The sequence below is a fragment of the Magnolia sinica genome, chromosome 8, assembly GCF_029962835.1.
Source record: "Magnolia sinica isolate HGM2019 chromosome 8, MsV1, whole genome shotgun sequence".
Lineage (NCBI taxonomy): Eukaryota > Viridiplantae > Streptophyta > Magnoliopsida > Magnoliales > Magnoliaceae > Magnolia > Magnolia sinica.
In genome coordinates, this window is record NC_080580.1 from 77,107,965 (window position 1) to 77,132,808 (window position 24,844).

The 24,844-nt window shown below is 39.6% G+C and overlaps 1 protein-coding gene across 2 annotated transcripts in view; it reads left to right on the plus strand.

Moving 5' to 3' along the window:
• Positions 1 to 3,661: 3,661 nt before the first annotated feature.
• The window catches only part of LOC131253467 (uncharacterized), a 37,994-nt gene continuing 16,811 nt past the window's right edge, over positions 3,662 to 24,844 (plus strand). Inside the window, exons 1-3 of one of the 2 annotated variants that reach the window (XM_058254462.1) lie at positions 3,740 to 3,758; positions 3,795 to 3,874; positions 6,453 to 6,653. In XM_058254462.1, the coding sequence (XP_058110445.1) occupies positions 3,841 to 3,874; positions 6,453 to 6,653 (235 nt within the window). In that variant the 5' untranslated portion in view covers positions 3,740 to 3,758; positions 3,795 to 3,840. Of the gene's footprint in view, positions 3,875 to 6,452; positions 6,654 to 24,844 lie in introns of both variants that reach the window. The other variant, XM_058254463.1, reaches the window with a different exon arrangement.

Consider the following 24,844-nt stretch of genomic DNA (forward strand, 5'->3'; position numbering starts at 1 on the left):
GAGTTACTCACGCTCTCATCGTACTGAGTAAACTCAGTTGGGTCCACCTTGAATGTATGTGGTATATCCACACCGTCCATCCGTTTTTCCATCTAATTTAAGGGGTTGAGCCCAAAATTGAAGCAAATCCAAAGATCAAGTGGATCATACCATAGGAAACAGTGGGGATAGTGATTTCCACCGTTGAAACCTTTCTAGGCCTCACAGTGATGTTTATTTGTCATCCAAACTATTCATAAGATCATACAAATATGGATGAAGGGAAAACACGAATATAAGTAGAGGTGGGCAAGATGGACCCGATCCGGCAGATCCGACCCGACTTGACCCGATCCCCCCCAATTCAAACAGAACCGATGGCCTGGATCGGTCAGGTTCGGGTAAGATCGGGCAGATCCGAATGGTAATTGGATCGGAATCGGGTACATAGCAAATCCGATCCGTTAGGATCCGATCCGACTTGATCCGATCCGGACCGGGTGTAGTAACTAGTGAATTACATATATACCCCTCCCCTGTATATACAGTATACGCGGATTGCGTACTATCCCCTCAGTCCCTAGCTCCGAACTGAGTTCTATGGGTGGGTCCACCGTGATGTATCTGTACATCCAAACTATCAATCCCTTTTCTCGGATTATTTTAAGGCATGTTCACAAAAATGAGGCATATCCAACGCTCAAGTGGACCACACTAAATAATAATCTTGGTTGCATTAAAATGCACAAAGCAGTAAGGGCATGTTTGATTTTTCAAAGAAGTTGTAAATACCGAGAAAGGGGTAATAATTACTTCCTCTTACCTTGTTTTTCCCTGGGCCTGATTTGACGGTGTACTTTTTAGACACCAAAAAAAGAAAGCTGCAAGATATTTGTGGGTCCCACCGTGATGTATGTCTCTTATCCACACCGTTCATCCATTATGGCAGGTGAATTTACGGTATGAGCCAAAAAATGAGGCATATCCAAATCTCAAGTGGACCACGCCACTTGAAAAAGAGAATTGAACATTAACCATTAAAAACTTCTTAGGGCCACTGTTTCTTTTGGTGTGGACCACTTGAATGTTGGATCAGGCTCATTTTTTAGCTCAGGTTTCAAAATGTTGTGGAAAAATGTTTGGACATAACAGATTTATCATATACATCAGCGTGAGTCCAAAATTTTAAACGGACTCTTTTGAACTGGTTTTCAAGTTCGAAGCTCTGATGCATTTTCAAACGAGTGAAAGGGACGAAGGGTTATTATCCGTTTGCAAGTATTTACAACTTCATGTTTTTAAAAAATGGTGTGGTGCATTTGATCGTTGGATCTACCTCAATTTTATTTTGATGCCTTAAAATAATACGAGAAAAGGGATAGACGATGTGGATTTACAGATACATCATGGTGGGCCCACCCACAGAACTGCCCATTCGGAGCTAGGGACGGGCGTGGGTAGTCCACAGTCCACTTCCACCCTATAGCTTAGGCACATGTCGTGCTACGTCGAGCATTGACGCTCTCGAGCTCTGAGTTGTACGAATGGATCAAATGAGGTCAAAGTTATTTATTATATCTACACCGTTCATATAGTTTCAGAGATCATTATAGAGTATTATCCAAAAATAAATCATATCCAAAGATCATCTGGACCACACCACAAATAGCAACTAAGAATGATTTTTCAAGTGTGGTCCACTTGATAGTTAGATCTATCTTATTTTTTGTCTCAAGCCTTAAAACGAGCTCACCAAATGGATGGATGGTTTGGATATAACAAATATCACATGATATGATTTATAGCCACCTACATAACTTGCTAACGTCAAATCTTGAACAACACGTTACAGCTGCTGTGACGTTCACAGTTGTAACCCTCGATCTCCGAGTTGTCCGAATGACTCGAATGATATCAATGTTAGATGGGCCCCACAATGATGTATTTTTTATAACCATACTGTTTATCAATTTTTGGTGATCATTTTAAATCATTTGGAAAAAAATGAATCATATCTAAAGCTCAAATAGCCCACACCGAAAATAATAACGAGGAAAATGATATTTCACCGTAAAAAAAAGTTGATCTGAATCACACCCAACCCGATCTGACTCGGTTTCCCTGACCGAGTCGGACTCAGTTTGGGTCAGGCCATCTGTGCGTCGGATCAAATCGGATCGTATGCCCAGGACCCGGTCCCGGATCAGATCGAGTTCGGGTCAGCTGAGTTAGATTTCAGTCTGAATCAAGTCAGCCCCAATCCAATCCGACTCAGTCTGATGCCCACCTCTAAATATAAGATTGATCCAAAACTTCTGTGGCCCCCAAGAAATTTTCAACGGTAAACGTTTAATCTAACTTCTTCCTATGGTGTGGTCCATTTAAACATTTTACATGCTTCATTTTTGAGCTCAAGCCATAAAATTATCTAATAAAATGGATGGACAGAGCAGATAAAATACATAAATCGTGGTGGACCTTAAAGAGTTTACTCACTACGCTATGTGTAGTGAGTTACTCGCTACGCAATCCACGTCCTCCACGTCCACCCTCTACATGGATACCTATAAAGTAAACGGTCTGATTTGTCTAAGAAAACCCAAATCCAAGGAGTCACAATGTCGGAAGCAGATTGGCTACTCCCCCTGACACCATCCCCGGAGCTGATGGTCGATGCTTTGTGGGCCCTACCATGATGTATGTGTTTCATCCATTTATTTCATCCATTTTTAAATATCATTTTAGGTCTTTATCCTAAAAACTAGAGGGATATAAATCTCAAGTGGACTACACTATAGGAAAACAATAGTGATTGGATATCCATCATTTAAATCCTCCTAAGGCCTACTGTATTGTTTATTTGACATCCAATCTGTTGATTAGGTCATACAGACCCAGATGAAGGGAAAAAGCGAAGATCAACTTGATCCAATACTTTTATGGCCCCCAAAAGGTTTTTAATAGTCAGTTTCCTGTAATGTGGTCCACTTGAGACTGGGATATACCTCATTTTTTGCATGTTACCATAAATTGATCTAGAAAAATAGATGGACGGAATGGATGAAACACATACATCATGATCTGCCCCACAGAGCACCGACCACCAGCCATTGGCTGGTGGCAGGGGGAGTAGCCAATCCGTTTCTCACAACGTCATACGTGGGATGTACTGGAGCAAACGTCAACTGAAAAACCGACCACGGATGCTGTGCAGGTGGGCCACACGTGCATTCTAGGTACATGTGCAAGGGCGCACGTTAGTACAAGGCTAAGGCAACTGGAGCTCTTTTGTGTCTTTCGCGACTGATTGTCCAGTGTGTGTCGCCATCTATTGCGTCCCACATGCTGAGTGGTATCATGATCGGAGCCTTCCGTGTCGTTATATATACTCTATAATACCAGAATAGATGTTATACTAACGAATAAATTTAAATCTAAACACATTTAAGCGAATTTAGAAAAGTGAGAAGAATATTTTCAATGGATGACTTTTAACAGTAAAAAATCAATTTTATATCATAAATTATTATTATTTTATCATAGTATATATAAACGGTTCGGATCATTTTAATATCTCAGCATATGGTCCACCTGGGTGGCGATAAATTCTTTATTCTATGTCGCGACGGAGGAAAAACGAACTCAGGCAAGTAGGATGAAGGAGATGGAGAAACTTATGAAATGGGCGGACATTTCTATGAAAGAAAATAGCTCATAAACACACTTCAACGGTGCCAGCTACCAAACCCAACCATCTCTCTCTCTCTCTCTCTCTCTCTCTCTCTCTCTCTCACTCTCTCTCTCTCGATTTCCACATCTCTCGATCTCGATTTCTGGTTCTGGCATTTCTGCTCATCTTCTATGGAAACTGCTGCGATTCTCCGCTCATTTCACTGTAAGTCTCTCTCCCGCCCTTCTCTCTCTCAGCTAGGAAACCCTAGGCTGAAGTTTTTGCGTTTTTAGCATGCGATTTGAGCTTAATTGCTTATAATTCGGCGACGATTCGGTCTGGAACGCTTCTTTGATAGATTTTGTTGTTCTACGTTCGAGATGGTCGGGAATGCTGCAATGCTATTGAAATCGGCTCACGAAGAACCTCCCTACGCACACTTGGTGGAGGGTAAGGTAATCTGGACCGTTGATCTCATGGGCCGCACTGTGGATGGGCTGAAGTTTGAAAACCACGCCAATGGGATGATTTTTTCCGTGTAATTTATGTTCTTAGTGATGGTAAGAGGTGTGAAATGGTTGAGGGTTTGTTTGGGGGGACAACGGGCGGCGGCGGCGGCTTGGATGGTACTGTTCCATGGTGCGGCCTACTAGATGGATGGTCCTGATCACCTTCTTCCCTGCTGCTGATACTGGTGGTCCAGGAGGTCGTTTTATGGGGTTTTGCATACAACTGAGGACATTGTATCACTACCCTTGTGATATTACGATTTTTTTTTTTTTTTTTCTCTTTTTCTTTTTCGAATTTCAGGTGTAGGATTTGATGCAATCGATGTGTATTTTAGGTTCTATTTTTATTGCTGTAGATCTGGAATTATAGTTTTTCATATGGCCAGTCTTTATGTTCGTTGTATCCTTATATGTTGCATCAAGTTCTCACATATGCTTGCCATTGGATTAGGAAGAAGAGAGGAAATATACAGTGCTTGGCCCAAATTGTCAACGTTTCCAATTGTCCCGTTCAGATTCATTATCCATACCATTCATCTGTTGGGTTCCACCATGAACTGGTGTTGGACAAAGTATCTCACTGAGCAATCTCATCATGCAAGAATTGACCTGCAAATGGATGTTTGCAAAAAAAAAAAAGTAAAATAAAATAAAATAATGTTAGTTCTAGTTCACATGAAATGGGAAGAAGTCCTCCGATTGGATGACTGGGATTGTCCACTGAGGAGATCTTTGTCTACACCCATCCATGATTTGGTCAGCAGCAGATGAACAGCCTGCATCACTGAAAGGTGGGCCCCTCCTGTACCAATACTGGCGCTGATCAAAGGACCGATAATTTGAGCAATATTTTTTTATTTTTTAGGTATACCTCTTTTTGCAAACTTTCCCCCTTTTTAAGTAACACTAATTTGAATTTCTGTGAATTGTGGTGGAAATATCAGAAGACTCATTGAAAGCAGCTCCTCTCTACATTAGATCCTTTTCTTAACAATCCTGACATGTGGGACAGAGTGCACACCCTTTAATTAACATAATGTTTGACAAAAGAGAAGGGAGGTAGTCACGTAATCCTGTTAACTGGTGTGAACTTCTGCTTCTTAAGGAAGCCTTACCTACTTGGTTGTTATCTATTTGAGCATAATCCACTGTGCCTTGGGTTACTTGCAAAAGATAGTAGCTATCTGGACTCAAGGTGTAAAGATTCAGCACTATCTTGGGAACTGCCCTGAGTTAATATGAATTGGGCAACAAGATGTTGTTGGTGCTTTAATGCCTTGTATTTTACTCTTTTTTTGAAAAATGAAAAACAAGATAAGATTTTCAGTTGATAAGTCCAGTTATCATTGTCAGGGGTTGTGAATTTTCATTTGGTTTCAATTCATTTTCTTATCAACCTTTTGGGGATTATGTCAACTGAGTCAAAATGATTTTGTTGGGAGGTTAGATGCTTCAAACTTTTTTAGGTAGATGAATTTTCAATTGGTTTCAATTCATTTTCTTATCAACCTTTTGGTGTCCGTACTCTGTAGCCATTCATTTCTTTGCATATTACATATTTCTTAAATACAAATCTCATCCTTCTCAAAGTTGCCCATAAAATGAAGCTCTCGTGATGAGCACAGATGACTCTGCAGATAGTTTCTACTGTATATTCTTTAATTAATGAAATGCATTTTCTTATCAACCTTTTGGTGTCTGTACTCTGTAGCCATTCATTTCTTTGCATATTACATATTTCTTAAACACAAATCTCATCCTTCTCAAAGTTGCCCATAAAATGAAGCTCTCGTGATGAACACAGATGACTCTGCAGATAGTTTCTACTGTATATTCTTTAATTAATGAAATGCATTTTCTTATCAACCTTTTGGTGTCTGTACTCTGTAGCCATTCATTTCTTTGCATATTACATATTTCTTAAAAACAAATCTCATCCTTCTCAAAGTTGCCCATAAAATGAAGCTCTCCTGGTGAACACAGATGACTCTGCAGATAGTTTCTACTGTATATCCTTTAAATAAAGAAATGCATTTTCTTATCAACCTTTTGGTCTTTGTACTTTGTAGCCATTCATTTCTTTGCATATTACATATTTCTTAAATACAAATCTCATCCTTCTCAAAGTTGCCCATAAAATGAAGCTCTCGTGGTGAACACAAATGACTCTGCAGATAGTTTCTACTGTATATCCTTTAATTAATGAAATGTTATAGCTGATTATGAAGCAATTTTTTCTTCTTTTTATTTTTTTAGTGTAGTACAACTTGATCATTGGTACCACCGAATCGCAGGTACTGTAGGAACAATTCCACGAGTTCAGTCCTTCCTTGAGAAGCCTGGTCTTCCTATATATAATGCTACCTCGAACAAGCCATTATTTATGCCAGGGCTCAGAGTAGGGAGAAGGTTTATTTCCTCTCCAGTGGATAGAAAAGAATCATTCATACCTAATGCAAAGGCCTCCGAAACTACATTACCTGCAACACCTGATGGTGAGTTCCTTCCAGTTCTCCTTTTTATACTTCATTTTCTTGATTCAGTTGACATTTGAAAAACTTGTTAGAGTTAAATGATAAATCTTGATGCTCCACCTTTTTGTTATAGAACTCTCGTTGGATGCATTTGGACACACACACATATCAGTGTTTTAAGTGGCACGTGGCGTATTGCATAGCATTTGGTCCTCTATAGCATGTAGTGTAAGCTACACAATACTTTTATTTTTTTTAATTAAACAGTAGAGAAAAATATGATAAATATTAAATAGTAAGAATACATGTAAAAAAAAGAAGAGCAAAATTGCATAAAAAATTTATTCATTTTTGCAAGTAAAAGCATGTTCAAACCAATGTTTATCATATCGGTATTGCGTTATGTGTCGCACCATTGGGATATAGAAATATAGATACGCATCGGTTATCCAACAGGATATCATTTGTATCAAGTAATGCATCAAACTTTTTGGGAAACATGGGGAAACATTGGGAAATTGGTCAAAATTTTCACTGAAACTTCAGGGATTGTTTAAAAATACCTTAATACACTTTCAAATCATAACATCACAGACAAAAAAGTGATCATAATAGGTTTCCTTTGTATAGGGTCCTAAGCTATGCGTTGTCTCATATTTATTAAATATTTTTTTAAAAATAAATTTATAATTATATATATTTTTAAAAATCAGCAAACACATTTAAAAGCTCAGAAAATGCAGCAGATTGACCGTTGGTAGAAACTAATTAAAAAATATTAATTTTAAATTAAAAAATATAAAAAATACATGAACTAGTAGATCATGCCTCATACATGTTTGATTTTATGTTTTTTTTTTTTTTATTTATAATGACGGCAGGTGTCCTTGCCCCCTTTTAAGGCGAGACTAATCCCTGCTGCTGCACGCAATCACACGCAAACCACTGCATCGGGTAATCTCCGGGAGGGGAATCGATCTTGCATATGTGGGGAGCAAACCCACAACACTAGTCAATGGCCCACACCCCGTGCGGCGGGATAAATTGTGAGATTGCAACAAATTTGGGAGAAATCTAGGAAATTTTGAATTATCCCTAATTTCCCCCAAATTAGACCTACCCTCAAATCTCGAAATTCGAGTGTATGTGATGATCATTTTGTCAAACACTCCTAAATACTTTGAGATAAGACTCAATTGATTGTTGTTAGAAGTGAAATTTTGAAAAAGAAAAAAAAATCATTTTTAAAATTTTTTTAAAATTATTTTTATTATTTTTAAATTTGACAAGAACTTAATAAATTAGCAGATTAAGCCTCATGCATGTTTGATTTCATTTTTGGAGTGCAAAATTGCAAGCAATTTGTGAGAAATTGGGGAAAATTTGAAAAATTTCCAAATTCCCCCAAATTTGGCCACCTACCATCAAGTCTCGAACTCAAAGGTTAAAAGTCTTGATTTTCCATGTAAAACATATAGAATAAGGGATTTCTTATGATTTCATACTGATTTTATACGATTAAAAAAAGGGATTAAAACACAAAATAACTCACCACAATATCTGACAAATAACACACTAACATTTAAGAATTTAACCATAGAAAACAATGGACAACTACATGATAGAAAAATGAAATCATAAAAAATAGCGGACAACCACAACACAGAAAAATGGTTCAACCCTATTCGGACTGGGTGATGGGTCACACCATAAAAATACTAGCCAACTGTGAGGCACCTAAGGCGTTGTTTGGTGTATGGTATTGGATGGGATTAGGTGGTATGGAATTGCATTTGGTCCCATGGAAATTCCATCCAGTGTTTGGAAATAAGGGGAAGGATTGGATTAATCTTGGTGTCATTTATTCTAGAGACAGTGGTGGATACTGTAGGATTTCAAAATCTACTACATCTGTGGGCCCCATGCGGATGCCTGTGTTTTATCCATGCTGTCCATCCATATGTGCCCTTTACATGTGACATTCAAGTTGCATGTGTACAAGTGATCGGCATTAGTTGTGAAATCTGGTATGTTGATTACAATTCCGTGGTCCATCAGAAGTAGGCTTCACTTAATACAATGTATTTCCCAAGGAAAGAATTTGATCCCAAACATGGGATTGGACGGTGAAAATACCATAGTATTTCCAGAATCTCGACATGCAATCATTATGCAATACTGATGTTAATTCCATCTAATGCATTTTCATACCATTTAATCCTGCGGACCAAACAAGCCCTAAGAAAATCAAGCCTATCCAACCATCACTTAGGCCACGCCATAGAAAACAAGGCATAACCACCCAAACACTTCCATAAACACACACAAAAGAAAAAGAAAACATTTCATAACACACATTGCCTAACAACAGGCTAAAACGCACACACACCACACACACAGCCCCCACAATAGGCCCTAAAAAAAGCATAACAACCCCTATCCTACAATATTGTATGTCAATTGGCCTCCTAAAATGCAAAAAAAGAAGAAGAAAAAAAGTCCTAAAATAAACCATAATTCTTCATTCGAAATGAAAAAGAACTCATTAATCGATATTAAGGGGCAAGAACAGACCTCTATAAAGCTCAAGAAGAGATTCAATCAATAACAAAACTAATTATTCCTGCTTCGTAGTTGTACGGATGTGACCCACCCCCCGGTTTCAGCTCCATTGCTATTAAAAATACAATAAGGGGCTGTTTGATTTTTTAATTTCCTTGGTAAATACACGGAATTACCTGATTATTACTTACTACACCTGTTTGAAAGTCGCCAAGAATTACGTTTCGAAAATCAGTCCATACAAACGTTTCTATTACCAATTTAAACATGTGGGCCCCACCATGATATATATGAGTTATCCACAACATCCATCCTTTTAAAAAATACATTTTAAGACATGAGCCAAAAAATGAGGAAAATCAAAAGCTCAAGCGGACCACACCTTAGGAAACAATGATCATTAATACGTCAATGGTTGAAAGTTGTTTTCTCCCTAGGGCCCACGGTGATGTTTGTTTGTCATCCAACCCGTTAATAAGGTCACACAGTCATGGATAAAGTGGAGACAAAAATATCAGTTTGATCCAAAACTATTGGGGTCTTCAAGAAGCTTTCAATGGTAGGAGTTCAATTCCCATTGTTTCTACTAGTGTGGTCCACTTGATCTTTGGATCTGCTTTTTTTTTTTTTTTGGCTCATGCCCTAAAATGAGTTGGGTAAAGGGATGGACGGTGTGGATAATACACAAACATCAAGGTGGGCCCCACAATTTACCTTTTTTCTCCTCAGGTGACGTGAGGAGTGCTATAAATGAAAGGTGGCGGTCAAATCACCTTAGAAATCCAACCCGAAACACAGAGGTAAATAATTATTACTCATTTTCCTTGAATTACCGCTGTAATTAGAAAAATCAAACAGGCCCTAAGTGGACCTTCTTGTTGGGTTAATGATCGGCCAAAATCTCCTCTTCAATGGTTTTATTTATTTATTTTTATGACGACAGGGTATCCTCGCCCCTTTTTAAGGCGAGACTAATCCTTGTGGATGCACACAATCAACCACAAACCACGTGCATCGGGTAAAGCACGGGGAGGGGAATTGAACTCGCGTTTATGGGGAGCAAACCCATGACGTTAGCCATTCACCTAAACCCCAAGCATCTCTTTAATGGCTTTATGGATCGAGAGAATCGAAAATGAGGATTTGGGGGCTGGAGGGGTGCATGCGTCAAGTATTAGGTTTTGAACGCCTTCTTTTGAAACCGTCAAGATTTAAGTTATTTTCTTAAAATGTGAGTTGCAAACCATTTAGAAATAGTCACAAGTGCTCAACCATACACGTGGAGGCCCATTTATAGATCGTCTACAATAGGACCCGCTACTTGGATGGTTTGGATGGCTCTACATCGTTGCTACTTGTGAGAAGGATGGGTCACCACCGTTTACAACAATAATTGAACTAACAACATTAAAATCTCTTTTTTAAAAAAGGTGCAGCGTACGTTTTGCACTATGTAGCGTACACCAATGTTTTAAATATCGAGGATATCAGCCGATATCCCACGATATATCTTCTATCCCACCTGTGCGATATGGAACGCATGGATAGTGCCGACGTATCCCACATGTTCAATCCAGTGAGCATTTTCAATTTCCGATCTTTTTTTTTTTTTTTTTTTGTTGTTGTTGAAATTATGTTAAATCAGTATCAAATGGTTACAAATCCATTGGTTCATCATGTTGTCCTTGTTTTTTTTTTTTTTTCCAAAAATTTCCTTCAACCAACTGTCAATTGAGACTGATTTCGAAGTATTTAGGAGTATTTGATTAAAAGATCATCACATACACTCTAATTTCGAAATTTGAGTGTAGTGTAGGTGGTTCGATTTGGGAAAAATTGGTGAAAATTCAAAATTTTCCCAATTTCTCCCAAATTGCTTACAATGTTGCACTCCAAAAATGAAATCAAGTATGTATGAGGGCTGATCTACTGATTTGTTAAGTCCTTGTCAATTTTTAGAAAATAAAAATCTTTTTTAATTAAAAGTTATTAATTTTTTTTTTTTTTTGAAATTTCCCTTTAATTAGCTATTAATTGAGACTAATTTCAAAGTATTTAGGAGTGTTTGATGAAATTATCATCACATACACTCTAAATGTTATGCATTCAATTTGAATATAGTTGCGTTAGTTTAGTCAGATAGTGCATAGCTTAGGACCCTATACAAAGGAAACCTATTATGTGCACTTTTTTTTTCCTGATATGTTATGATTTAAAAGTGAGTATTAAGGTCTTTCTTTAACAATCCCTAGAGTTTCACTTAAAAATTCAACCATTTTCCCAATGTTTCCCAAACAGTGCGATAAATTACCTGATACAAATGATGTATCCCATGTGATAACACACACACACACACACACACACACACACACACACACACACTACGGACGCTATTTACAGAGCGTGGTCTCCTGCGCATGGATTGCAGATAGGTTATTTATGATCCAGAGGCCTGGTTGGTCAAGTGGGGGCCACTGTGATGTTTACATGAATTCCACACCACACATCAGATGTGTTAATCCATTTTAGGTCCATGGCTCAAAAATCAAGCCCATCCGTGACCTAGGTGGGCCACAATAAGGGAAACAATTTGGAGGATGAGTGTTGCCTTTCATTATTTCTAATGGTGACGTCCACTTGAATCAAGGGTGGAGTTGGTTTCTCCGCCCGAGACCTAAAATTTGGTCACTCACTTGATGGTTGGAGTGGATTTTACAAATACATGATAGTGGGTCCACCCTGACTGGATGACTCCAAAGTAAATTTAATTCACGGTTACATGGATTTTGTATTGAGGTGCTAACCACCCTTTATGGTGCTGGGAAGATATTATGGGGCCCACTGTGATGTATGTAGTTTATCCATGCTGTCCATCCAATTTTTCAGCTCATTTTGGGGCATGAGACCAACATTGAAGTATATTCAAATCTCAAGTGGACCACGCCATATGAAATAGTGGGAATTGAATTCCTGCCATTGAAAACATTGTAGGGGCCACAAAAGTTTTGGATGAATCTAGTATTGGTGTTTCCCTTTCATCTTGGCTGTGTGGCCTAATGAACAGTTTGGGATGACATATAAACATCAGTGTGGGCCTTAGGATGGTTTCAACGGTGGATGTCAATATTCCCACTGTTTTCGGCGGGGCGGTCTAGTTGAGCTTTGGATATGCTTCAATTTTGGTCTCACGCCTTGAAATGAGCTAGAAAAAATGGATGGACAGAGTAGATAAAAAACATACATCATGGTGTGCTCCATAAACAATCCAGACCATGCTAGCATCTGGGCTCCTCAGCTACATCCACATCCACGAGACAGAATGATAGGGCTGAGGGTGGGGCCCACCATGATGCGTATGTAAAATCGGCTTTGACCACAAGCTGTATCGTGATCGGTTAGCTGAAGGGCTAAAAAAATCTGCCAAATCCATGATTCAGGTGGTCCACCCGAGAGGAAACAGTGTTGGGGAGGTCCACCATCCAAGTTGTTTCACTTGGTATGGTCCACATAAATTACATATTGGCCTAATTTTTCGTAGCCATGCATAACGTTTTATGAGGAAACTAATGGTTGGAGTAGATTTCACATAAAAATTACAATAGGCTCCATAAAAATCAAGTTTAGGCATCCTTTCTCACACTATTTATCTTTGCATGGCCCCACCTAAATCACATATCTAGCCGAATTTTTAGCTTTGTGGCTAAATTTTCATAATGCACTTGATAGTCGGAGTGGATTTCACATGCACATTATGGTGAGGCCCACCATGAGCTCCGACCCATCTACTTGTCCTGCACAAAGGTAACTTGCGCACAGTTCACACACACATATAGAGTGAAATGCTCACCGGCCCGCCAGTTCTCACGAGTTCCTGTGAGAACTTTTTGAGAACTCATCTCACGTGATATGAGCCCAAAATCCGAACGGTCCACATGATGTAGTGTCCTCCCTTTTTTTTGCATCTCTTTGCTATGCCCCACTGGAGTTTTGGATCATGCTGTAAATTGGGCCTTGGGGGTTTCATGGGGTGCCGCATCACACAGACCGTTCAGATTTTGGGCCCATGACATGTGTGAGTAGGTGCGCAGGTGATTGCATCACATGGACCGTTAGAATTTTGGGCCCATGACACCTGTGCGCAGGTGAACATTCCTCTATATGTGTGTGTGTGTGTGAGAGAGAGAGAGAGAGAGAGAGAGAGGAATGCGCTCACTTGCGCACCTTCTTACGTGAGCACCCGTGCACACCTTTTTACACGTGTCTTAGACACATAATCTGAACGGTCCACGTGATGTGGCACGCCTTGAAACCTCATAAGCCCAACTTTCAACCTGATCCAAAACTCTAGGGGGCCATAGCAAAAGGAAACAATTTCCCCCACTTGATTTGCATTTCTCTTTGCTATGGCCCACTAGAGTTTTGGATCAGGCTGAAAATTGGGCCCATAGAGTTTCAAGGGGCGTCGCATCAGGTGGACCGTTCAGATTCTGTGCCCATGATACGTGTACAAAGGTGCGCACGGGTGCTCACATAAGAACGTGCGTAGGTGAGCATTCCTCTCTCTCTCTCTCTCTCTCTCTCTCTCTCTCTCTCTCTATATATATATATATATATATATATATGGAAATAGTACTATGAGATCGACCTCATGGGAACTTCCCACGAGGTCGAGCTGTGTGGGCCCCACTATGATGTGCATCAAACATCTACCCCATCAGTCAGATGCACCATTCCATGGTGGCCCACTAGCTTAAAAACCAAGTCAATCCATGACTTGGGTGGTCCACACCAAATACAACAGTTGAGAGGGGTTACCCTCCCATTAAACATTCATAATCATTTATTGGGCCCACCGAGACGTGGTACACAGATCCAGCCCATTTATTGTGTGTTTCTCGCATGGATGAGGGGTCAGACTAAGTTTCAGCTGCATCCAAAAATTAGGTGGGCCCCACCAAGTGCTTTTATATGTTTTAGGCATGTCTTCACATAGTTTTAGATGGTATGGCCCATCGGAGTTTCGTATAGGGCTGATGTTTGGCATATCCCGTGACCTAAAGGGGACCCATCAAATGCACGGTGTTGATGTCCGACATATATCATGGAGGGACCCATATAGCTCGACCTCATCGGAAGTTCCCATGAGGTCGACCTTAAAGTACCATTTCCCATATATATGTATATATAATGCACTCTCAAGTCCAACCGGTTGGACTACACCTTCGGTCCAACCAGCATAGGAAATGAAGATTAATTAATGATTAATTAATGTTAATAAATGCAGAGAGAAGGAAAAGGGATTGCTCACTGGGGTGGGCCCCACCGTAATTTTTATGTGAAACCCACCCCAACCATTAGGTGAGTGATGCAGGACATAAAAATTAGATATGATGTGCAAGATTTCAGGCTTTAGATCATAATAATTTAGAAACAATCACAATAATTCCACATCCCACATAAAGTCAAGCATTCAACAAGGGGAATCTACGAAGGTCCAAGCCTACACATGTTAGGGCTGAATCAATTAAAAATTATAGACCAAACAATGCTCAAAGGATAATCGATTCATCCACACACAAAAGGATTATTTTCCAATCCAAGGGATTCTCACGTTTCAATTTGGGAAAACCTAAGGTTTCAAAAGTGGAATAGAACTTGGGGATTTGAGATGATCTAGGGCTAGGGTTATGGAAACAAGGCGAAAGAGGAGTGAATTAGAGACGAGAGGGAACCTGTGATCAACCCGCATGTGTGGTCAACAAACTGGCCTGACGCACGTGCGTGGATGGCGGCCTGCATGTGTGTGGAGCTCACGAATCTGGAATCTGCCAGCTAAGGCCACCTTCCCTCCAAATTTCAGGCCTCCAAATTTTAGGCCAAACGGATGATCAGTTTGAACACGGTGCACCGCCAAAGTTTTAGCCTTCCTGCAGGGCCAGATTTTGGAAATCTGCTGTAAAGGAAAGATTAGTTGCAAGCGTGGGTGGATTTGATGAGGGGATGGTTGTAGGAGATGAGGAATATGGAGGGTAGGAGATGGGGGCGATTTGGGATGGGTGTGGCTTTGCAACACGGTAGTTAGCTCTTTGAAGAATGGAGGGTTTCGCACCCAATTAGGTTTCCATAACTCAGAGAATTAGAAAAGCAGGAAAATACAGAATTTTATTAATCATCTTTAATGAAAAAACCCTACAAGGGGTTGCTTGTTTATGAGAAAAACCTATACCCCAAAAGCCGCGCCGTGTGCGCATATTATTATTTAAAGACGAAATAATAAAAAATAACAACTAATCAATGCAATCTAAACTGTTCATGGTGTTCATACCGATGGTAATAAGCAAAACTCAAAGTCCTAGGTCACCTAGGGTAGTGGGCCACGATTATAAGATCCAATGATGGGATCCACATGATGATCGGATCCACCCCAAGGAACCAAAACACAGTCCTGTAACTAGGAGGCCCTCCATGGATATCATCATCGATTCATATCGAAGGTGGGGCCCTCCTTGCGTAGGTGCGTTAGGGGGGCGTGCGTGTGCGCGAGATGTCCCCATTAGTGAGTCATCCCATGTTAAGCCCGGGGCTAAAAACTCAGCCCCCATCTATGATTCAAATGGACCCCACAATTAGAAACAACACATAGGACAACAATCACCCTCCTACCTATTTCCCTTGGTGTGGCGCACCTGAATCATGTATGGCCCTGATTTTTAGGCACTAGGCCTAAGTTGTAGTGTGTCATCTAAGAGTTGGAGTGGATTGCATATAATCATCAAGGTGAGCCCTATAACAATCAAGGGTGGACATCTGTCTCCCAACAGTTTCCCTTGGTGTGGCCCACCTGAATCACAAGTCAGCCCTATTTTTTGACAATAAGCCTAACATGTGATTACACATCTAATGGCTGGACTGGATCTTACATACACATCATGGTGGGCCCTGTCAAAAATCAAGGGTGGGTGTTCGCCTGATACCCGTTCCTGAGAAACTGGTGATATTCCTAAAAGACAGAGGAGCTCAAGTTCAATGGGTTGTACCACGAGCTGTAAAACACCCATATGACAACTTTTAAAGTATCAAGCGCATGTCACATCTCGTCCTACCAATAGGTTAGCCTCAACACCATGGTTTGCGTGGTGCAATTTACAATCCTATCCACATGCTAAGTAGGCCACATCATAAAAACAATTCCCAGACATTAGTAAACAGAGAAACATAAGTGTGATCCACTCAATGAGTGGCTATTGAGAATTTTTTCAAGAGGTAATGCTCATGATGGAGACAACCTATTAGATGGGTTAGACTTCGTATTCACACGAAGGTTGGAAGTTATTGCAGGTTGGACCTTAACCTATAGTCCAACGTGTTGGATTTAAACCTTCCATTAAAAAAAGAAGAAAAGAAAGACTTTGCTAGTACGTCTGGCCCTTATTTATTATGAGCCCCACCATGATGTGTATGTAAGATTCAATCTGACCATTAGATGTGTAATCCCACATTAAGCTTATTGTCAAAATATCATGCCCGTGTGTAATTCAGGTGAGCCACACCAAGGGAAACAATTGGGAGACAAATGTCCACCCTTTATTTTTATTTTTTTTCAGGGCCTACCATGATGATTATATGCAATCCACTCCAACCATTAGATGAAAAACTAAAATTTAAGCCAGGGCCTAAAAATCAGACCCATCCGTGATTCAGGTGGGACCGTCCAAGGAAAATAGTTTGGATGGCAATAGTTGCCCCATATGTTGTTTCTAATCGTGGGGTCCACATGAACCAAGGATGAGGCTAAGTTTTTGGCTCTATGCCTAACATGGGGTGATTGACCTGATGGTTGGGATGGATTTCACATAAACACCACGGTCATAACCACTAAGGCAGGGCCCACCTGAACGAGCAACCCCTTCCCCTTTACTTGTCTTTATTACCATTAATTACACATTAATTAATGGCCAATTTCGAAGCTGGTTGGACTTGAAAGTCATATATATATATATATATATAGAGAGAGAGAGAGAGAGAGAGAGAGAGAGAGAGAGAGAGAGAGATGCTCACACACAACTAGTTGGACCATTTAAATTGGTCCAACTAGCCGTGCATTAAATGTTAAAGATTCTTCTTTTCATCCCCATGTAATGCACCCTGTGTGAGGATATGTGACATTTGAGTCTTACATAAGTATGATGGGAATTATGTGTCATAGATCCAACTCGTTCATTAAATAGGGCCCACTAATGAAAATTTATATACTAAAAATTAGTAAATTGTCATCACCACTAAATCACATATGTAACTTGAATCTGAACTGTTGGAATAGATTTCTACTAGTTCACTTTTCTTGTAGATGATATCATACTATTGATTACAAAAAATTAAAAAAATTAGAAAAAAATCCTTCACATGCTTACAATGGACCCTACCTAATTAACAGACCGGATTTCCAATAAATGTGGCGCATCATCCGAATATATCACATGTGCACAACTTCTTTAGTCATCCCATTTTCTTTATAAATATTCCTCCTTTTTTTCTCTTCATTTAATGAGTAGTTAATGCTAGCAAACCTTTTCATGTGAAAGTTATTTCAATTAACAAAATGGATTTGCTTGTTTGGGTGGGCCCCACTATAACGTTAATATGAAATCCTCCCAACCGTTAGGTGAGTCACCTCATGTTAGACCCAGTGCAAAAATACTAGCCCCATCCCTAGCTCACATGAACCACATAATTGGAAAAAGTGTAGATAGAAAGCTCTCCCTTCAAACTCTTTCCTTTGGTGTAGCCCACTCGAATCACTTATGAGCCTTTTTTTGTTCGAGGCCTAACATTTGGTGTGGCACCTAACGGTTGGATTGGATTTTATATTCTCATCATGATGGGCCCTATAAAAATCAAGGGCAAACATCTTTCTCAACTGTTTCAATTGATATGGCCCACTTAAATTATAGATTAGCATAATTTTTATTTTTTATTTTTTATTTTGCTTTGAGTCCAATAAGGGATTATAGATCTAATGATCGGAGTGGATCTCTGAACACATCACGGTGGGCCCCTTTAAAAAATGAAGGTGGGCTTACGCTCAAACTATTGTTAGTTCCGAGAAAATTGTTAAGTTTCCATAACAACATGAAGCGGATTAAGTATTACCCGAGTAACACCGTGGTGTTTCCCTAACCATGGGCTCATCGTGATGTATGTGTTGTATATCTACGTTGTCCGTTGGCTTTTACGGATCATTTTAGCACGAATTCCAAAAAATGAGGTAGATCCGAATCTCAAGTGGACCACACCATAGGAAACAGTGGACATTGAACGTCCACCATTAAAACATTCATAGGGCCCACTATGATGTTTATTTTCCATCCAACCTGTTCATAATGTTACACAGACGTGGATGAAGGGAAAACACAAATATCAGCTTGATCCAAAACTTCCATGGCCCCTAAGAATTTTTCAATGGCAGGCATTGAATCCCCACTGATTTCATGATCTAGCAAAATTGGCCCATGTCCTTACATGATCTAGCAAATTAAATTGATGGGTGAGTAAATTTATCACAAACATCATGGTGGGCCCTACCTATCTTCCCTTGGTAAGAAGGCTTTCTTAGGCAATGCACCTCGATTTCCTATTTGCAAAGGGATACAAAGCATTAAATGAAGAGAGATAACATTAAGTAGAGAAGAAAAAGAATAAAAGACTTGTTCTCAAAGAAAATGGGTAATTAGAGAAACTGTGCACCTTCGATGTATTCTTGTGATGCACCATATGAGTAAAAAATCTAATCCATTAATCAAGTGAGCTTCCTTGTAAGCATGTGAAGAACATGAAATATTATTGTTTCGTGATTAATAGTAGGATATTTTTCGATAAAAAAACTAGGCGATTAGAAATCCATTTCAACTGTCCCGATTGAACTCAAATGTGTGGTTATAGTGATGAGGATCATTTACTAATTTTTTGCCAATAAAATTTAATAAGCAGGCCCTATTTGATGAACAGACTAGATCGATGATGCTTATTCCTATTGTACCTATATCAGATTTGATGTCACATGGCCTTTTACAGAAGGAATTACACTTGATTAAACAGAAATAATTTTGCTATTTAAAAATTGGTCCAACTAGTTGTGTGTGAGCATTTCTCTCTCTCTCTCTCTCTCTCTCTCTCTCTCTCTCACACACACACACACACACACACACACACACATATATATATATATATATAGAGAGAGAGAGAGAGAGAGAGAGAGAGAGAGAGAGAGAGAGAGATTATCTTCTTATAAAACTTGGATATTTCTCTATCAATATTGCTTGGTATATTGGGGTAGCTGACAATTTCCTTTAAAAAATATATATAACACGAAATTTCTTGTTTTAATAAAGATCATTTGTTTAGCTTCTAAAATATTAGAGCACATTTTGATATGCCATATGTTCAACACAAATGTCTATTGTTTGATATGATTTGATGTTGGTTTGATTATAACTTCATTGCAAGGATATGCACCCAAATATGACCTGTCAAGAGGCTTTTATTGATTTGGGAAACGAAGTACATTCCAGGTTGTGGTTTACCACAGGCCTTTAATTACATTCCTAGGGGGGAAAAGCCTTGATTAAAAGGTAAGAACAAGAGAGAAATACACATGGTACAGAATAGCAGAATGCAAGTGATGCATATAAGTTCTAATCTATGACCCGTTTGTCTTCAAACTGTCCAGACCATTGATCAGGGTAAGGAAACCAATGGTAGCCTTCAGCATTTAGGTGTCTCGAATAGCTAGCTGCACATCGAGATACTAGTAAATAACGTGTATCACGTATCCTGAGAGGCACTGGCTTCATATAGCCATGTATCTTTGCGGTGTACACAAGTATAATAATTCCAGCATTGCTAGGGGTCTCAGATGCCAGAGATGATGAAGAGATGCATAAAATTGCATGTTAGCACCTGCCATTCATTGATAAGATCCTTAGTGCTAGGTGCTAAGGGGTTTGCACTTGACGCAGAGAGTTAGGTTGAGAGAGTTTTTGGCCTCAGATCATAGCACCTATTGTCCTTGAACAATGGCTATGGATGTGGTACTCCGCGTCTAGCATAGATGTTGCAATAGGTTTGCTCTTGGGCACAAAGCCTGTCTTTTGAGAGCCTAGTGCTTGGTGCTGAGGCTTCCCCTGAGAGGTTGAGTGCCTGATGTGCCTTCTTGGTGGGAATGAGAGTTTTCGTACTAGTGAGACTCACTTGAATGAGCATTGGTGTCTGAAGTCTCGAAGTCGAAGATTGAAGTCTCGCAAATAATGCGCTAGTAGGTATTTATAGTCCCTAAGGTCTTGGTGTCCCTCAAAAAGTTTGTTACATGGTTATGTGTATGTGTCAACAACTCATTGGATGAGAGGAGTTGGATTTCGTGGAATCTTGGGAACCAGATAGACCGGCGCCTGTGGTGAAAGTGGCTAAGTGCCTATGCCTTGGCAGGATCTAGGTACTTGGTGCTTGGTGCAAAAGATTTTCTGAAGGAACTGTCCACAGGATAGGTGTAGAAGGGAATTTTATGCTCTAGGCATTTGGAGTTGACCTAAATAGGCGTTAAGGCTCCATTTTAGGTGTCCGGGCTCGTTTTAGGGAGTGAAAAATTCCATGTCAACACTCTAAAACCAAAATTGGGTTAGTTGTTCTAGTAAAAGACCAACTCCATTGTCAGAATTGGGTTGGTGTTCTGCCATGCGTAAAAGTTTAGAGAAAGAAAAGAAGATAAGAAAGAGAGAGAGGAAAGGCTGGAAGAAGAGAGGGACCCAAAATTAGGGTTGATGCCCCCACTCTCTTTTATATTAATGAATTTTCATAATAACAAAAGTGCCTTAATAAGAAAAGTCAGAATCCCCATCATGTCCTAAACCACTATTAACAAAAGAGAGTGTAGAAACAATTGAAGTGAGCCTAGGTGGGCCATTTAGTGGTATGGCCCACATCCACATCCATTAACACTGTGCATTCAGGATGGCCTGGAAACTAGAAATTGTATTAGCTGGGATCCCAGCCCCACGTAGACAGCCTCAAACCGGTAGTTAGATCCATTCTTATCCTAAAAATGATTTTTTTTTTTTTGGGGGTGTTGGCGGTCTGCAGCTAAAACTAGAAACACCAAACATACCATCTCCCCCAAAACACCGAAAATTAGGTTGCACTCCAAAATGAGTGAGATTAGTAAGTTTTGTCAATGTTTCCTAAGTCTCTAACCTGCCTACTTTTTCCGTTGATCTGGATCGCTATTTTACCCATTCAACATTAAGGTTCCATACTCCTAAGTGTATGTTAAGTTGTAATGTGAATATGTATCTAGAACCTAGAGTCCAGAGATTTATACTCTGATTTATGCAGCATCATGCATACATATAATACAATGCATATGGGGCCTGTGATACTAATATTATACAAATTAATCAATTCATATAGAAAACTACACTATATTTACCTAGTTTTTTTTACTGGAGCAACCCACATGATCCTATCCTTATGATGCAGGACATGAAAATTTAAACATGCTATGCAAGATTACAAGCTTTAGATCATACTAGTTCAAAAACCATCACACAAAATTCCATATCCCACATAAAGTCAAGAACTCAACAAGGGGAATCTATGCGGGTCCAGGCCTACACATACTAGGGCTGGATCAATTTAAAATTATAAACCAAACAATACTTAAAAGGAGAGTAGATTCAACCACACATGCACAAGAATAATAAACCAAACAATACTTAAAAGGAGAGTAGATTCAACCACACATACACAAGAATATTTTCCCCAATCCAAGGGATTCACAAGTTTCAATTTGGGAAACCTTAGGGTTAGAAAAAGGGGCAAATAAATTGGGACTTAAGACAATCTAGGGTTAGGGTTAGGAAAATCAAGTAAGAGGGGAGTGAAAGAGAGGAAAGAGTGCACCTGAAGCTAGCCCACGCGCGTGGACAACAGGCCAGGCCTGATGCACATGCGTTGAGGGTTGTCCGCACATGCGTGGAGTCACGAACCCAAAAACCCCCTCCTTAGGGCTGGTCGGCCAGGGTTGGGCTACAAACCCCCCAAGTTTCGGCCCGATCTGACATACGATTCGTGCCTGGTGCTCCACCGAAGTTTCAGCCCTCCTGCAGGGCCATATTCCAAAAATATGCAGTAGAGAAAGAATGACTTCAAAATAATGATGAATTTGCAGGTGGAAGGACTGTAGGAGAAGCAGAATATGGATGGTAGAAGGTGGGGGCAAATCGAGGTGGTGTGGTTTCGTACCACGGTAATTAGCCATTCGAAGAAGGGAGAGTTTTGCACCCAATTGGATTTTCATAAGTCAGAGAGGAGCAAGAAAACGTAGAAATTTTATTCAATCTTTAATGAGAAAAAAGACTATAAAAGGTACCTATTTATAATAAAATCCTATACCTCAAAACTCGCGCCATGTATGCAACTTATTGCTTAGAAATGAAGTAACCACAAATAACAACTAATTAAAGCAATCTAAACCGTCTATGATGTTCCTAATAATAAAAATAACCAAAATTCAAAGTACTAGATCATTTAGAATAGTGGGTCACAATTATGAGAACTCATGGAAGGATTCACATGACGGTTGGGTCCACTCCAAGGGACCAAAACGCAGTCTTCTAGCTAGGAGACTCTCCTTGGATGTCATCATCGATCTAGATCGATGGTCGGGGCCTTCTCCTCCTTGCGTACGTGTGTAGGGGTGTGCGTGTGTGCGTGATGTCCTCATCACCTTAGCATACTGTGCATTAGAGGAAGTAGCATACTGCATACCTGTTCCCATATGGTGTAGCAGAGCAATCTGTGAACCAGAGAACATGGGCTATGATGTTTTTTTTTTTTGGTGGAAATTGGAAGCCCATCTGAAAAATGGGGGGTTCTGAGGAATGAGGCAGAATGAATAAATTGAGACTATCTTTTCCTGTCCAGGGAAGGTTGCATATTCGAACAAGGTGAAGTCAAGGCTATGATGTGGAAAAGATTTGAGAATTCCCTCACATTCTTTTCAATTACTAGTTGTTAAAGGGAGTCATGGATATTGGCTTTTATCGTCAACCATATCTGGGTGTTGATCTGAAGTTTAATGTATCTTTTAGACATGCATTGAAGGAGGCTAATGAATTGCTAACATGTTGAAGTCTGTCTATCTGGAGCATAGTTACTAGGATTGATGATCAACCAAATTTTTTTTTTAATCTCCCAAATGCTTTCACACTAAAGTTATATTAAATACTCAAAGACTCAACTTTCTTACAGCTTAGGTGGATAAACAACATTCTTAGCAAAGAATGGTCCAAATTCCAATACAACATTGAATACACACCAAAACTAGAAAAAAGAAGGAAAGATTCTTGTCTTTCTTCTTGTTTTCCTTACACAAATAGACACACACTTTGCTCACGTATTGTTTAAGCTGTGCTCGATCAAAAAGCTTCTCTCTCTCTCTATCATAATGTTGGAGGAGGCTTACAACAACTTATTGCCTTTGGTTGCTTGCATGCGGTCCTATCCGACCCAAACCCGGAACTTAGAAAGGCTAACATGTTTTGGGTGGTGGAATGGACTCCGCATGGTGGCCAATACAGAAAGACACCTAGATGGTGGTGCAACCCAGTTATCGAGTCAATGAGATCTTGATACTCAATGATGCGGACATCAGTGGTGCACCTTTTAGAGTGTACCAGAGGAGGAGGCATCGCTGACAGAGTACCGGAGCGAAGGAGTTGATGTAGATGGATGCTGGGTCCATCGGATCGATTTTCTGACGCACTACGAGTGCAGGTGCGGCATGACCACACCCTGACCATAGAACCATGGGTCGAATTTCACACCCTACCACACGGGTGTTTTAATTTTAGGCATTTTTGTTTTTTTTCCTTATTTCAGGGGCTTTATTACACTTTCTTTATTTTTTTTGTATTTTTTTGTTATTTTTCTTGTTTTTTGGAGCTTTAGTAAACTTTTACTTTTTTTTTTTTCCATAACTTATATATACATTGTGAGAAACCCTATTTTCATAATTATTGGATAAATAGAAATTCGTATTCTTTTCTTCCTCTTTATTCAAGAGATTAGGATTTTAAGATTGGCTCTTGGGTGTTGATGATTCCACCTCGATTTCAGGTTTCTTTTTTTTTTTAGATCTTCGAGGTGCAGGAAAAGGTAAGAATCATCATCCTTTTCTTTTGATGACAAAATGACCCGTACTTTCTTCATCTCGAACCCTTCATTCTTCACCACTTTCGTTCCTCTTTAATACTCCATTTCTAGTTTGAACGGAAAAGATGGATGGTTAGTCAGTAGAATTGGATCCAAACTTAACTGTGAACTGACTTATGTTAGATCTAGGATATCTTTATATCCCTAGCTCCTCCCTTTTTACCGTTTACACGATTTAATGCTAAGGGGCATGATCCTGACGGAATGACCTCATCTTTGTTTTGAAATTTACCTAATCCCTTTGATTGGAAACGGTTAGTTGATTCATGTATTTACTTGAACATTCTTTAACTTGATTATACATGCATCTAGGATTAGGTCATCACATGTCCCTGCATCACCCAAATTGCAAAAAAAATAAAAAATAAAAATATGCCCTCAAACAA